This window comes from Priapulus caudatus, unplaced genomic scaffold (assembly GCF_000485595.1).
Source record: "Priapulus caudatus unplaced genomic scaffold, Priapulus_caudatus-5.0.1 Scaffold114, whole genome shotgun sequence".
Lineage (NCBI taxonomy): Eukaryota > Metazoa > Priapulida > Priapulimorpha > Priapulimorphida > Priapulidae > Priapulus > Priapulus caudatus.
Window position 1 is genome coordinate 27958 of NW_014577175.1, and position 11568 is coordinate 39525.

General features: G+C 38.8%; 1 protein-coding gene across 1 annotated transcript in view; it reads right to left on the bottom strand.

The window, feature by feature from the left end:
* Positions 1–480: 480 nt before the first annotated feature.
* The window catches only part of LOC106805443 (EGF domain-specific O-linked N-acetylglucosamine transferase-like), a 14403-nt gene continuing 3315 nt past the window's right edge, over positions 481–11568 (bottom strand). The window contains exons 3-12 of the mRNA XM_014807023.1: positions 8275–8393; positions 7724–7831; positions 6915–7021; positions 6694–6800; positions 3835–3921; positions 3538–3665; positions 3072–3102; positions 1237–1328; positions 932–1037; positions 481–745 (exon numbers count right to left, since the gene is read on the bottom strand). Coding sequence (XP_014662509.1) covers positions 623–745; positions 932–1037; positions 1237–1328; positions 3072–3102; positions 3538–3665; positions 3835–3921; positions 6694–6800; positions 6915–7021; positions 7724–7831; positions 8275–8393 — 1008 coding nt within the window. The 3' untranslated portion in view covers positions 481–622. The remainder of the gene's footprint in view (positions 746–931; positions 1038–1236; positions 1329–3071; positions 3103–3537; positions 3666–3834; positions 3922–6693; positions 6801–6914; positions 7022–7723; positions 7832–8274; positions 8394–11568) is intronic.

Genomic DNA, 11568 nt, shown 5'->3' on the forward strand with positions numbered 1-11568 from the left:
TGGGTTCTTTCGCAAAGTAGGCACGTCTGACAAGTGACTTGTTAGTATCAATCGTACATCCTCTATTCTTACACGAATGCCACTTTGGTGACATTTAGCACACATCATACGATACCCATGTCATTGGCCCGAACCCTGTAACTGACTCTGGATGAATTGTACCACATCGTCCACACAGCTGTATCTTCTACGATGACGATTAGCCGTTTAATGTGCCTTTTACTTAAATGTATGTCGTGGTGATGACCTAGTATGAGCAGTATATCTTTGTATGCCATTCCAAGATCAAAATACATTTTCATTAAGAAATTACGGTCACTAACGGAAGCCATTTGAACCTTCTGGCGTGGCAACGAGACGCATTAATTGCTGTTATCTTGTGGGAACGAGATAACATCTCGAGGGAACGAAATATAGTATCTCGAGGGAACGAGAAAATATTTCGTGGGAACGAGATAAAAAAGCTTTTCCCATGTCCCTTCCCGGGCTCCGTACGCATGTACCAATGTATTTGTATGTATTTCTAATGTCATTGTTATTGCAAACCTACGTTGGTGTTTAGTACGGAAGGTGCGTAGACTAGCATGCAACACAGTTTCTCTCTCTTTCAGAGGTGTGCCATTTACCCAACAGTTCTCGCGTTCTGGAAGTTCGTATTTTTTTCGACGTAGTCTATTCCCAACATGAGAATCTTCATGAACTCTTCAACATCAAATCCATAACTGTAATCTTTGATATGATCGTTCTGAAGTTAGATAAAATTCGAAATCATGCAAGAATCTGTATAATGAATCGGTACTAATGCATTCCTATATTATAATCACGCATTGATGCCGCCTGCGTTAAATTTCATTTCACGTAGAACATATGTGATGTATGGTTAACAACGCTGTTGCCTACGTATTGTTTAACTTCAGCTTGGGTAAAATACCTGCGTGGTAGCTTCTTTCCACAACTTATAAGGCCTCCGCCATGTAAGATGCTTAATTCCCCGAAGTCGCGCCAGATCACTATAGCAACCGTCTTCGCAGTTATACCTGTATGAAAAAAGAATTTGCCAAATGGAATTAATAAAGACCCATCTAAAACTATCTACACCTAAATCAAATTTAATAAAATGTTATATGCGAAAATTACCAGTTATAGGCCTACCAGTGTTACCGATGATGCTAGCTAACTGTATATGACATATCTAATATTTCATATTATTTTTGTATGGTGTAGTAAACGTCTTACATTTCAAAGGTTACTCCCCAATCTGGTTGAAATAGCATATGCGTCAGACCAGCTCCATGCATGCCAACAATAATATCCGTGTTATGCGTAATCTGTGTGAGCAACCAATGAGCGCAATAAGAGAAGAGAAACAGTGGCGTAAACGACTTAATTCTACCTACCAAATTCGACTTCAGACAAATAATTTAATAGTATACATGCGGTTTTGTAATGGAACGTTTCAGACAAGATCACAAGATACGTAGCATAGACGTATATTTACTGCCCGCGTCTGTGAAACGTCAATAGGCTTACTTATGGTTATTATATTAAAAAGGTATATATAGGAATTAAATTTTAATGTGATAAAGTTATTTATAGCAATTTATATCAAATAACTGTTCGTTCGGCAAACACTGACTCTGACTGAGCATGCACGAAAACAGACGCTATCCGGCCTATGCATCGGATATGATTATAATGGATAATTACTGGGAGTTACCTTTTTATATGGAAATGCTACGAGTGTTAAGACGACTTCATTGCTAACTAATATTTCATCTAGCAGATACTCAGCATGCGCCACATGGATCTTACCAGGAGCTAATAAATATCTTAGTAATAGGTATTTATTAGCTCTTGATCTTACCCATCCTACCTCCCGGGCGACTCAGGAAGATTGGTCGCCTTAATAAGTATTAAATTAAAAATAGGATCGACATTTTTTATTTCAAAATACTCACGAGCATGCGCCTTCTGCTTTATATTATACATAAGTCATGGGCAAATACTATCGAGAAAACCTGTCTTTGTTAACAAGTAGGCCTACTGAGCATGCGTGAACACACATCTTATTTATATATTTGAGAAATAAGCCATATTTTGAGTAAAACTTTGGCGAATGGTTATTTTATGCCATTATTTGTTAACATGATTAGTTTTATATTAGAGTTATTTACATCTTTTTTAATTTATTTTATTTAATAAAAAAATCTAGGTGCAATTGCCTTACTCGCCCCAGAAATTACAGCTCTCGGTTTTCGCGTTGGAAATGCGTAAATTACAACCTGGCATATAACGTCTTGCATTTACTCAATAGACGACCTGTTACTGGTTGTTTTACACAGGAGAATGCCGTGGAACAGTTATATTAACCACATCCACGTTGATATATACGTAATCTGCGAGGATGGTCCCTGTCGCTTTTACTTCGCTAATACAGGTAGCTGCTAATAGATTTTGATTCGCCTAGCCTTATCAATGTACCACAGACTAGCAAATACACTGTGACTGTACCTAGACTTGTCTGCGACTTTATATAACGCAATTTGCCAGATGACAATCATGACGTATAATAATCCAGAAAACGGACCAATCAGATGAGCGGGATCAGTTTCCCGGTTTGCGATGCTAACTGGTGGTAATTAATTGTACGTTACCTGTCATTAATAACGAAGGAAAAGGGAGAGAAAAGCAGAGGCCAGTTGACAGAAAACCTAAGTCTAACATGTCATAACTTTTGAAGTAAGGTGTTGTGCACAGGTTATGACATTTCAGATGTCTGATACTCATAGATCTACGATATGTTTCTGACAACAGCCCCGGGTCTACAGGAGGAAAGCTCTAATAGGTGGTAATTTGACTGAACTAGATCAAAAGTTGGTGGGCCCAGCAGTTCTCATAGTATTCATCCAGTATTCATCCGTAGACGTTTTTTTATTTCTAAGGGGCTGTTGGGAGTTGCTAGTACAGAAACATATTTTATGGCATTTAATTGTTTAAACATAATAACACAAATAATTATGATTGTTCTAATGCGTAGTTATAGCAAAACAATTTTGTCCTAAAATACTTACGTTTATTTGATCACGAAATGATATTTTCTTTCTGTAAGTTAAAATCAACGAAATTTATTTTGAAAAATGTTTTTATTGATGGTGGAGTAGATGACGGTAGATGAGGTAGATGGATATACGGATGTGTCAGCCGCGTGGGGACCATGTAACGAGACACATAAGCCGCATAGCGAGTGCATTGCTGAGATCGCATATCAAGACGACATTTATCGCAAAATCAATTATTTGAGCATTACCCACAATATTTATTTAGCATCACATTAGTTTGCAGTTTGCAAATGTTCTGTTCGAAATATCAATAGTGCGCAAAAAAATCAACGGTTAAAACAGCTACCAGCGCATTGGTTTCTGATTGTGGGTCTGTGTGAATGGCTTTTTAAAAAGGCTCATTCTACTAGTCTGGGAGTTGTAGTATATATTTTTGGTACTAGACTTGGTGCGCGTTATTTTTAGCTTACACACTCACGTATTTAGATCATAAACACTGAGGTGAACGGCTGGAACGGTTTTCATTGCATCGACGAGTTCTCGTTGATTCAAAATCGTTCTTGTCGCTGTTGTTCTTGCAATGAGGGTTACTCTAACCTGTCCATCCTACGGAGATAGAAAATCGTATTGCTTCTGTTGATATGCTTGCAAATAATTTCTAGGCAGTATTCATTGGTTAAAGTCTGATATGCATAGATGAAAACGGAAACTCTTCGCGACTTGTTTTGCCGTGCATTAATTTTTCGGTTTATGTGAATGAGCAGAACGAACTCACCATTGGTCCGTATTGTTGGATTTCTAGTCGATGAAGAAGATGTTGATTGAATGCTGCGAACATTCTGCTTCCGCTACAACCACTAGGCTGTAACACAAGATTACCGTTAGTTTTACAGACGCTGTTATAGACCATTCTTTTAATTTAACTTTTTTCTTAACTTCTCGCTGTCAGTGAATATACCTGATCCAGAAATTCTGGATAGAGGTGTCTGTATGGAAGGCCATTACCGCCAAAACCTATGGAAGGCCATTACCGCCAAAACCTACCTATTTTAATCGCGCATTAAAATAGGTAGGTTTTGGCGGTAATGGCCTTCCATAAAAACCTACCTATTTTTAATCGCGCTTAAAAATCTATTTTAATTTGCGATTAAAAACCACTTGTTCTGATTGGCTGGAATCAATCGCGCTTAAAATACATTTTATGCGCGATTAAAAATAGGTAGGTTTTAATGGAAAGGCCATTACCGCCAAAACCTACTATTTTAATCGCGCATAAAATGTATTTTAAGCGGCGATTGAATTCCAGCCAATCAGAACAGTGGTTTTTAATCGCGAATAAAATAGATTTTAAGCGCGATTAAATTCCAGCCAATCAGAACAGTGATTTTAATCGCAATTAAAATAGGTAGGTTTTGGGGTAAATCGCCTTCCATATGTCTGTCCGAATGTAAAGCGGGTAGGTAGGGGGGGTATGGGGCCGGAACTCTTCTTGCATATCTTTTGGGAAAACACGCGGTTTCAATCAAATGCATTCATAACTGATATTTAGTAAATTAAATAGCTTTATTTTGTTTAAACTAAGATATACTTTTTCCACGTAAAGAAATCAAATTTACAGTCCATAATTCCATAAATGACGTCTGATAGCAAATATACGCACTGGTATATATATTATTATATATATATATATATATATATATATATATATATATACTGTCTATGTATACATACTGTATTCCCTCACAATTGATGTATAGTGCTTCTGAACGTGTTCATTAAAATAATTTGCACAACACGCCATGATTAAATCGTCCGAGAGGGGGCGCACTGAAATCATGTTTGACAGAGACGTATATAGAGACGTCTATGTACGGCTCTGCTATTTGACTACGCGAAAAAAGAACCTGTTACATTGGCTGTATCATACTACTTGCACAGGCAGGTGCTTGCACGCGCGTGTATCAGCGTGTGTGTTGTGCGTGCGTGCGTGCATGCGGGTGTGCTGGCGGGCGTGCGTGGTGGTGTGTGGTGTTGTGGTGTGGTGTGGTGTGGTGTGGTGTGGTGTGGTGTGGGGTGGTGGTGTTGTGGTGTGGTGTGGTGTTGTGGTGTTGCGGTGCGGTGCGGTGCGGTGCGGTGCGTGTGCGTGTGCGTGTGCGTGTGCGTGTGCGGTGCGTGCGTGCGTGCGTGCGTGCGTGCGTGCGTGCGTGTGCGTATTTTTGCGCGCACGTGTGTGGGTGGCGTTATGTGCGCACACGCGTGCGTGTATAATTAGACTCACAACGTGTGTACTGTAATAAAGGCCTCCGCTGTCCTTGCCAGTAGCGGAAATACTGCGCGCTTGAAGCATACCTACCGGATAATAAATCAGAGAAATAATTTATATTGCTTTAATATCATGAGCTGCACATCAATACCGGTGCCTGGATCCTCTACCGTGAAAGTAAATGTGTGCCTTTTTAAGCGGGAAAGCATAATTCAAATTTAGAATCCCCTACCATGAAGCAAATGTACGAAATTTTCAAAACATAAACACACCCACGTGTTGGATAGCGGTATATGGAGCGTCAATTATTTATTACATTTATTTAGGGTTGTATATATCTATGGTTACATTATTAGGCTTCAAATTTAGTTTCCCCACAAATCTTTGGTGCAGCCGACTTCGCTTTCTCTTGCGGTGCAACGGCCCTGAACGTTATATATAACATATCGCGTGTAATTCACTTTACTCACGAACAAAGAAAAGCCATGCATTGTAAGGTTTGTTCAAATACGGTGCGAACGGCATATACAGTAAAATATCAGAACAACTCCATGAATGATTGTTTTACATTTACGACTAACGTGTTTCTCTATCAGGAGTCTATCAATATTATATTGATAAACTCCTGTTCCTACAGTAGTTGGTTAGTAAGCAGTGTGAATGTTGTTAGGTAAGCCAAATGTATCTAAGGTATCTCAACCTTTTTCCCTCTGTAAGTCTTTAGATGACCCAACTCGTGCTTCGTGAATACGCTCCATGTGGTGTAAAATAGATCAAAATAATCTAAAGATGTCTGCAACGATCAAAACAACAATTTATGAAACATACTATATAACTTGTACAATTTCATTTTTAACCTCTGTCACCCATGGCACTCCCTCAAGTCGCGCCTCTGCTTCTCTCTTTCCCCTCCTTTCCCCCTCTCTCTCTTTTCTACTTTTCGCGCTCCCTCTCTCTCTGGCCTCTCTCTTCTCGCTACTCGTTTGTACACATGCACACGCACGCGTGCGTACACGCGCACGGACATGCACACACACACACACACACACACACACACCACACACAAGCACACACACACACACTCACCTCCTCCATCTCTCTCTCTCTCTCTCTCTCTCCTCTCCTCTGCTCTGCTTTCGCCCTCTCTCACTCTCTCTCTCTCTCTCTCTCTCCCTCTCCTGGTCTCCTCTCTCTCTCTCTCTCTCTCTCTCTCTCTCTCGTTTCCCCTCTACACTTACCATACTTCTCCCTCTTTCAGACATATTACTTTCTGTTACCCATCCCCCACCGTCTTTGACACGCATAACATTTCTGGATATTGTTCGATATATTTCTTAAGTTTACTTGCACAAATACAATCAAGCAACTTACTGAATCCCAGCTGATAATTTTTATGTCGTCAGTAAAGTTATGTCTGCCAATATGTTGGCTAAGGTAAATGTTGAAGAAATCACAGAAGTGGTGATACAAGTTCGCACCTATAAACAAGAAAGAGATGATAGCCTACAGATATCGACAGTGATATATTAAGTCTGATATTTTTTAGTGAATGGTCAATGCTAACACTGGGAAAAGGAAATAGGATAACTTACCAATATCCAATTTAATAAGAAATGTGAGCTTGTCCTCCACAATATCACAATGGTTGCTTGCACTGGGACGAAAGTCTAGTTCATCATAATACTTTATGGTGGGATACCTTTAATACGTAAGTAATATTAGAATGTTAGATGTCACATTATGTGTATATAACAGTGAGGTACCGGGTGTTACATGGAATCTTTTGTCGGCCAAGTTATATTTACATATACGTCAAAGCAAAACAAGATGGAATGCAATTATACTAAGCAATTATATCGTAAACACCAGAAATAAAAATGTGTCTAATTTAAAACTCTCAGCAACTCAGTTTTGTTGTATACGCTTTTGTAAATTTACGTTTGTAATATGTGCATTCCTGATAGTCCCTGAGTAGTACGTTAAGTACGTACGCTGTCGTTTACATGCATCATGCATGGTTGTAACAGAGGCTGTAATTTAAGAGATATGTGACAGTCGCAGACAAGCATATCTTATATGACCCAGCCGAAGGTAGCTGACTTGCTTCCCAGGCAGTATATGTATAAGAGGTGCTGATTATTACGCGTTACGACTGCCATGCCCCTATTACTATTAAAACGGTAGAAATTTTTACTACTTGTAGAAATAATATGCATATATGTGTTAATAGTGAAGTATTGCGCTGCTGATTATTTTTTGCAGCTGATATTGTCTTGCTTTCGTGTTCTTACGTGTTTTGCTGCAATGTAAGGCGGAAGGTGCTTGTATCGAGTGATATTATGTGGGTTTTTTAAATCATTTTATTGTGCGAGTCAAATAAATAAACTTGGGCTGGACTTGCCACGATGACAGTGAGCACTGCGAATGATGCTTCTGATTGAGAAGTCCTGGCCTGTCAAGTTTGCAATGCCCTCCCATCCGTCCACGGCTAAAATCGATCTGCCTATGCCTTAAAAATAAATAGTTTCAACGCTCTCTTTATATTTAGTGTGTTATTTATGCAATCGGTAGACTCATAAAAACTTCACATGTTTCCAGAAAAACGAGCAAAATACAACGTACCACCAGCTATATGTTTTTAATATAAGATATATACATGGGATCGTTAAGATGTCTTGGTAAATATCTACGCCGTAAATAACCATACTTTCCATCTTGTCTAAATGCTATTTCAAAACTTATAAATATCGGTTATTATTTACGTAATCATGTTCCTTTTAAATAAAGTAGGCCAATGTAAGTGTTAGAATTCCATAAAATTAGTTAATATAATAATATGAGCACCTTTATATAAACGCTGAATAATAAATAATATTTTGCAATTATATATTAAAATAATCAATGATACATTTGTAAAGATATGAATATATGATATATAAACAAACGCTATACCTAAAATAGTAATGTGGTTCTCCCTCCGGTGGATCTTTGCCCAACATTTCAAAATTGATATAAATATTTTCCGCTTCGCAGTAATGCATATTGGAACTGCATCTCAGTGCAGAATCGGTCTAAAAATAAACATCCTGATATCATATTAGTGTGCGTATTTTTGCGCGCACGTGTGTGGGTGGCGTTATGTGCGCACACGCGTGCGTGTATAATTTTAGACTCACAACGTGTGTACTGTAATAAAGGCCTCCGGCTGTCCTTGCCAGTAGCGGAAATACTGCGCGCTTGAAGCATACCTACGGATAATAAATCAGAGAAAATAATTTATATTGCTTTAATATGCATGAGCTAGCATCAATACCGGTGCCTGGATCCTCTACCGTGAAAGTAAATGTGTGCCTTTTTAAGCGGGAAAGCATAATTCAAATTTAGAATCCCCTACCATGAGAGCAAATGTACGAAATTTTCAAAACATAAACCACAACCACGTGTTGGATAGCGTATATGAGCGTCAATTATTTATTACATTTATTTTAGGGTTGTATATATCTATGGTTACATTTATTAGGCTTCAAATTTTAGTTTCCCCACAAATCTTTGGTGCAGCCGACTTCGCTTTCTCTTCGGGTGCAACGGCCCTGAACGTTATATATTACATATCGCGTGTAATTCACTTAACTCAACGAACAAAGAAAAGCCATGCATTGTAAGGTTTGTTCAAATACGGTGCGAACGGCATATACAGTAAAATATCAGAACAACTCCATGAATGAGTTGTTTTACATTTTACGACTAACGTGTTCCTATCAGGAGTCTATCAATATTATATTGATAAACTCCTGTTCCTACAGTAGTTGGGTTAGTAAGCAGTGTGAATGTTGTTAGGTAAGCCAATAGTATCCAAGGTATCCAACCTTTTTCCCTCTGTAAGTCTTTAGATGACCCAACTCGTGCTTCGTGAATACGCTCCATGTGGTGTAAAATAGATCAAAATAATCTAAAGATGTCTGCAACGATCAAAACAACAATTTATGAAACATACTATATAACTTGTACAATTTCATTTTTAACCTCTGTCACCCATGGCACTCCCTCAAGTCCGCCACTCTCTGTCTCTCTTCCCCTCCCTTTCCCCCTCTCTCTCTTTTCTACTTTTTCGCGCTCCCTCTCTCTCTCTGCCTCTCTCTTCTCGCTACTCGTTTGTACACATGCACACGCACTATTTCTTAAGTTTACTTGCACAAATACAATCAGCAAACTGACTGACATCCCAGCCTGATAATTTTTATGTCGTCAGTTAAGTTATGTCTGCATGATTGGTGGGCTAGGTAATGTGAAGAAATCATCAGAAGTCGGTGTACAAGGTTCGCAGCCTTTAAACAAGAAAAGAGTGATAGCCTACAGATAATCGACAGTGATATATTAAGTCTGGGATATTGGTTTGTACGTGAATGGTCAATGGCTAACACTGGAACAAGAATAGTAGATAACTACCAATATCCAATTTATAAGAAATGTGAGTTGTCCTCCACAATATCACAGATGGGTTGCTTGCACCTGCCGACGAAAGTCGTAGTTCATCATAGAAATACTTTTATGCGTGGGGATACCTTTAATACAGTAATAATAGTAATGTTACGTGTCACATTATGTGCTATATAACAGTGAGCTACCGGGTGTTACATGGAATTTTTGTCGGCCAAGTTTATTATTTACAATTAACGTCAAAGCCAAAGACAAGATGCGAATGGCCAATTATACTAAGCAATTATGAGTCGTGAAACACCAGAAATAAAAAGGTGTCTAATTTAAAACTCTCAGCCAACTCAGTTTTGTTTGATACGCTTTGTAAAACTTTACGTTTGCTAATATGCTGCAGGTTCCTGATAGTCACTGAGCTAGTACCCGCTTGAATTACGTACGCCTGTCGTTTACATGCATCATGCTTGGTTGTAACGAGAGGCCTTAATTTAAGAGATACTGTGACAGTCGCAGACAAGAATATCTTTATTGACCCAGCCGAAGGTAGTGACTTGCCTTCCAGGCAGTAATATTGTTATAAGAGTGGCTTGATTTTACGCGTTACGACTGCCATTCCCGTGGGGTGGTAGAGTGTGGAGAGAGGGCGGCGTAGAAATTTTTACTACTTGCTAAAATAATATGCATATATGTGTTAATGTATAGTATTCGCTGCCTGATTAGTTTTGCGAAGCTGTACATTGTCTTGCTTTCGTGTTCTGGTACGTGTTTTCTTGCTGCAATGGTTAAGGCGGAAGCTGTGCTGTATCGAGTATATTATGATGGGTTTTTTAATCATTTTTATGTGTGCGAGTCAAATAAATAAACTTGGGCTGGACTATGCCACGATGGGGGGGGGGGGGGGGGGGGGGGGGGGGGGGCGGGGGCGGGGGGGGGGGGGGGGGGGGGGGGGGGGGGGGGGGGGGGGGGGGGGGGGTGGGGGGGGGGTCAGTGAGCACTGCGAATGATGACTTCTGATTGAGAAGTCCTGGCCTGCGCAAGTTTGCAATGCCTCTCCCATCCGTCCACGCGCCCTAAAATCGTCTGCCTATGCCTTAAAAATAAATAGTTTCAACGCTCTCTTTATATTTAGTGTGTTATTTATTGCAATCGGGAATCTGTAAGACTATAAAAACGTCACATGTTTCAAGAAAAAGCAGCAACAAAATACAACCGTACCACAGCCTATATGTTTTTAATATAAGATATATACAGTGCGGGGCGTTAAGATGTCTGCGTAAGTAATATCTACGCTCCGTAAATAACCATACTTTCCATCTTGTCTAAATGCTATTTTCAAAAACTTATAAATAGCCTCGGTTTATTATTTACGAATGTCAACTGTTCCTTTTTAATAAAGTGATGCGCCAATGTAGTGTTAGATTATCCCATAAATTAGTAAATATAATAATTGAGCCACCTTTATATAAACCGCTGAATAATAAAATAATATTTGCATTAATATAGTTAAAATAATCAAATGATTACATTTGTTAAAGATATGAATATATGATATATAAACAAACGCTGATACCTAAAATAGTAATGTGGTTCTCCCTCCGCGTGGGATCTTTGCCAACATTTCAAATTGATATAAATATTTCCGCCCCTTCGCAGTAAATGCATATTGCGAACTGCATGCTCAGTGCCAGATCGGGTCTAAAATAAACATTCCTGATATTCATATTATAACGTTATGATAAAAAGAGTATGTGAAAATCTACATATATATAATATATATTATATATATATTATATATATATATAGAGAGATGAG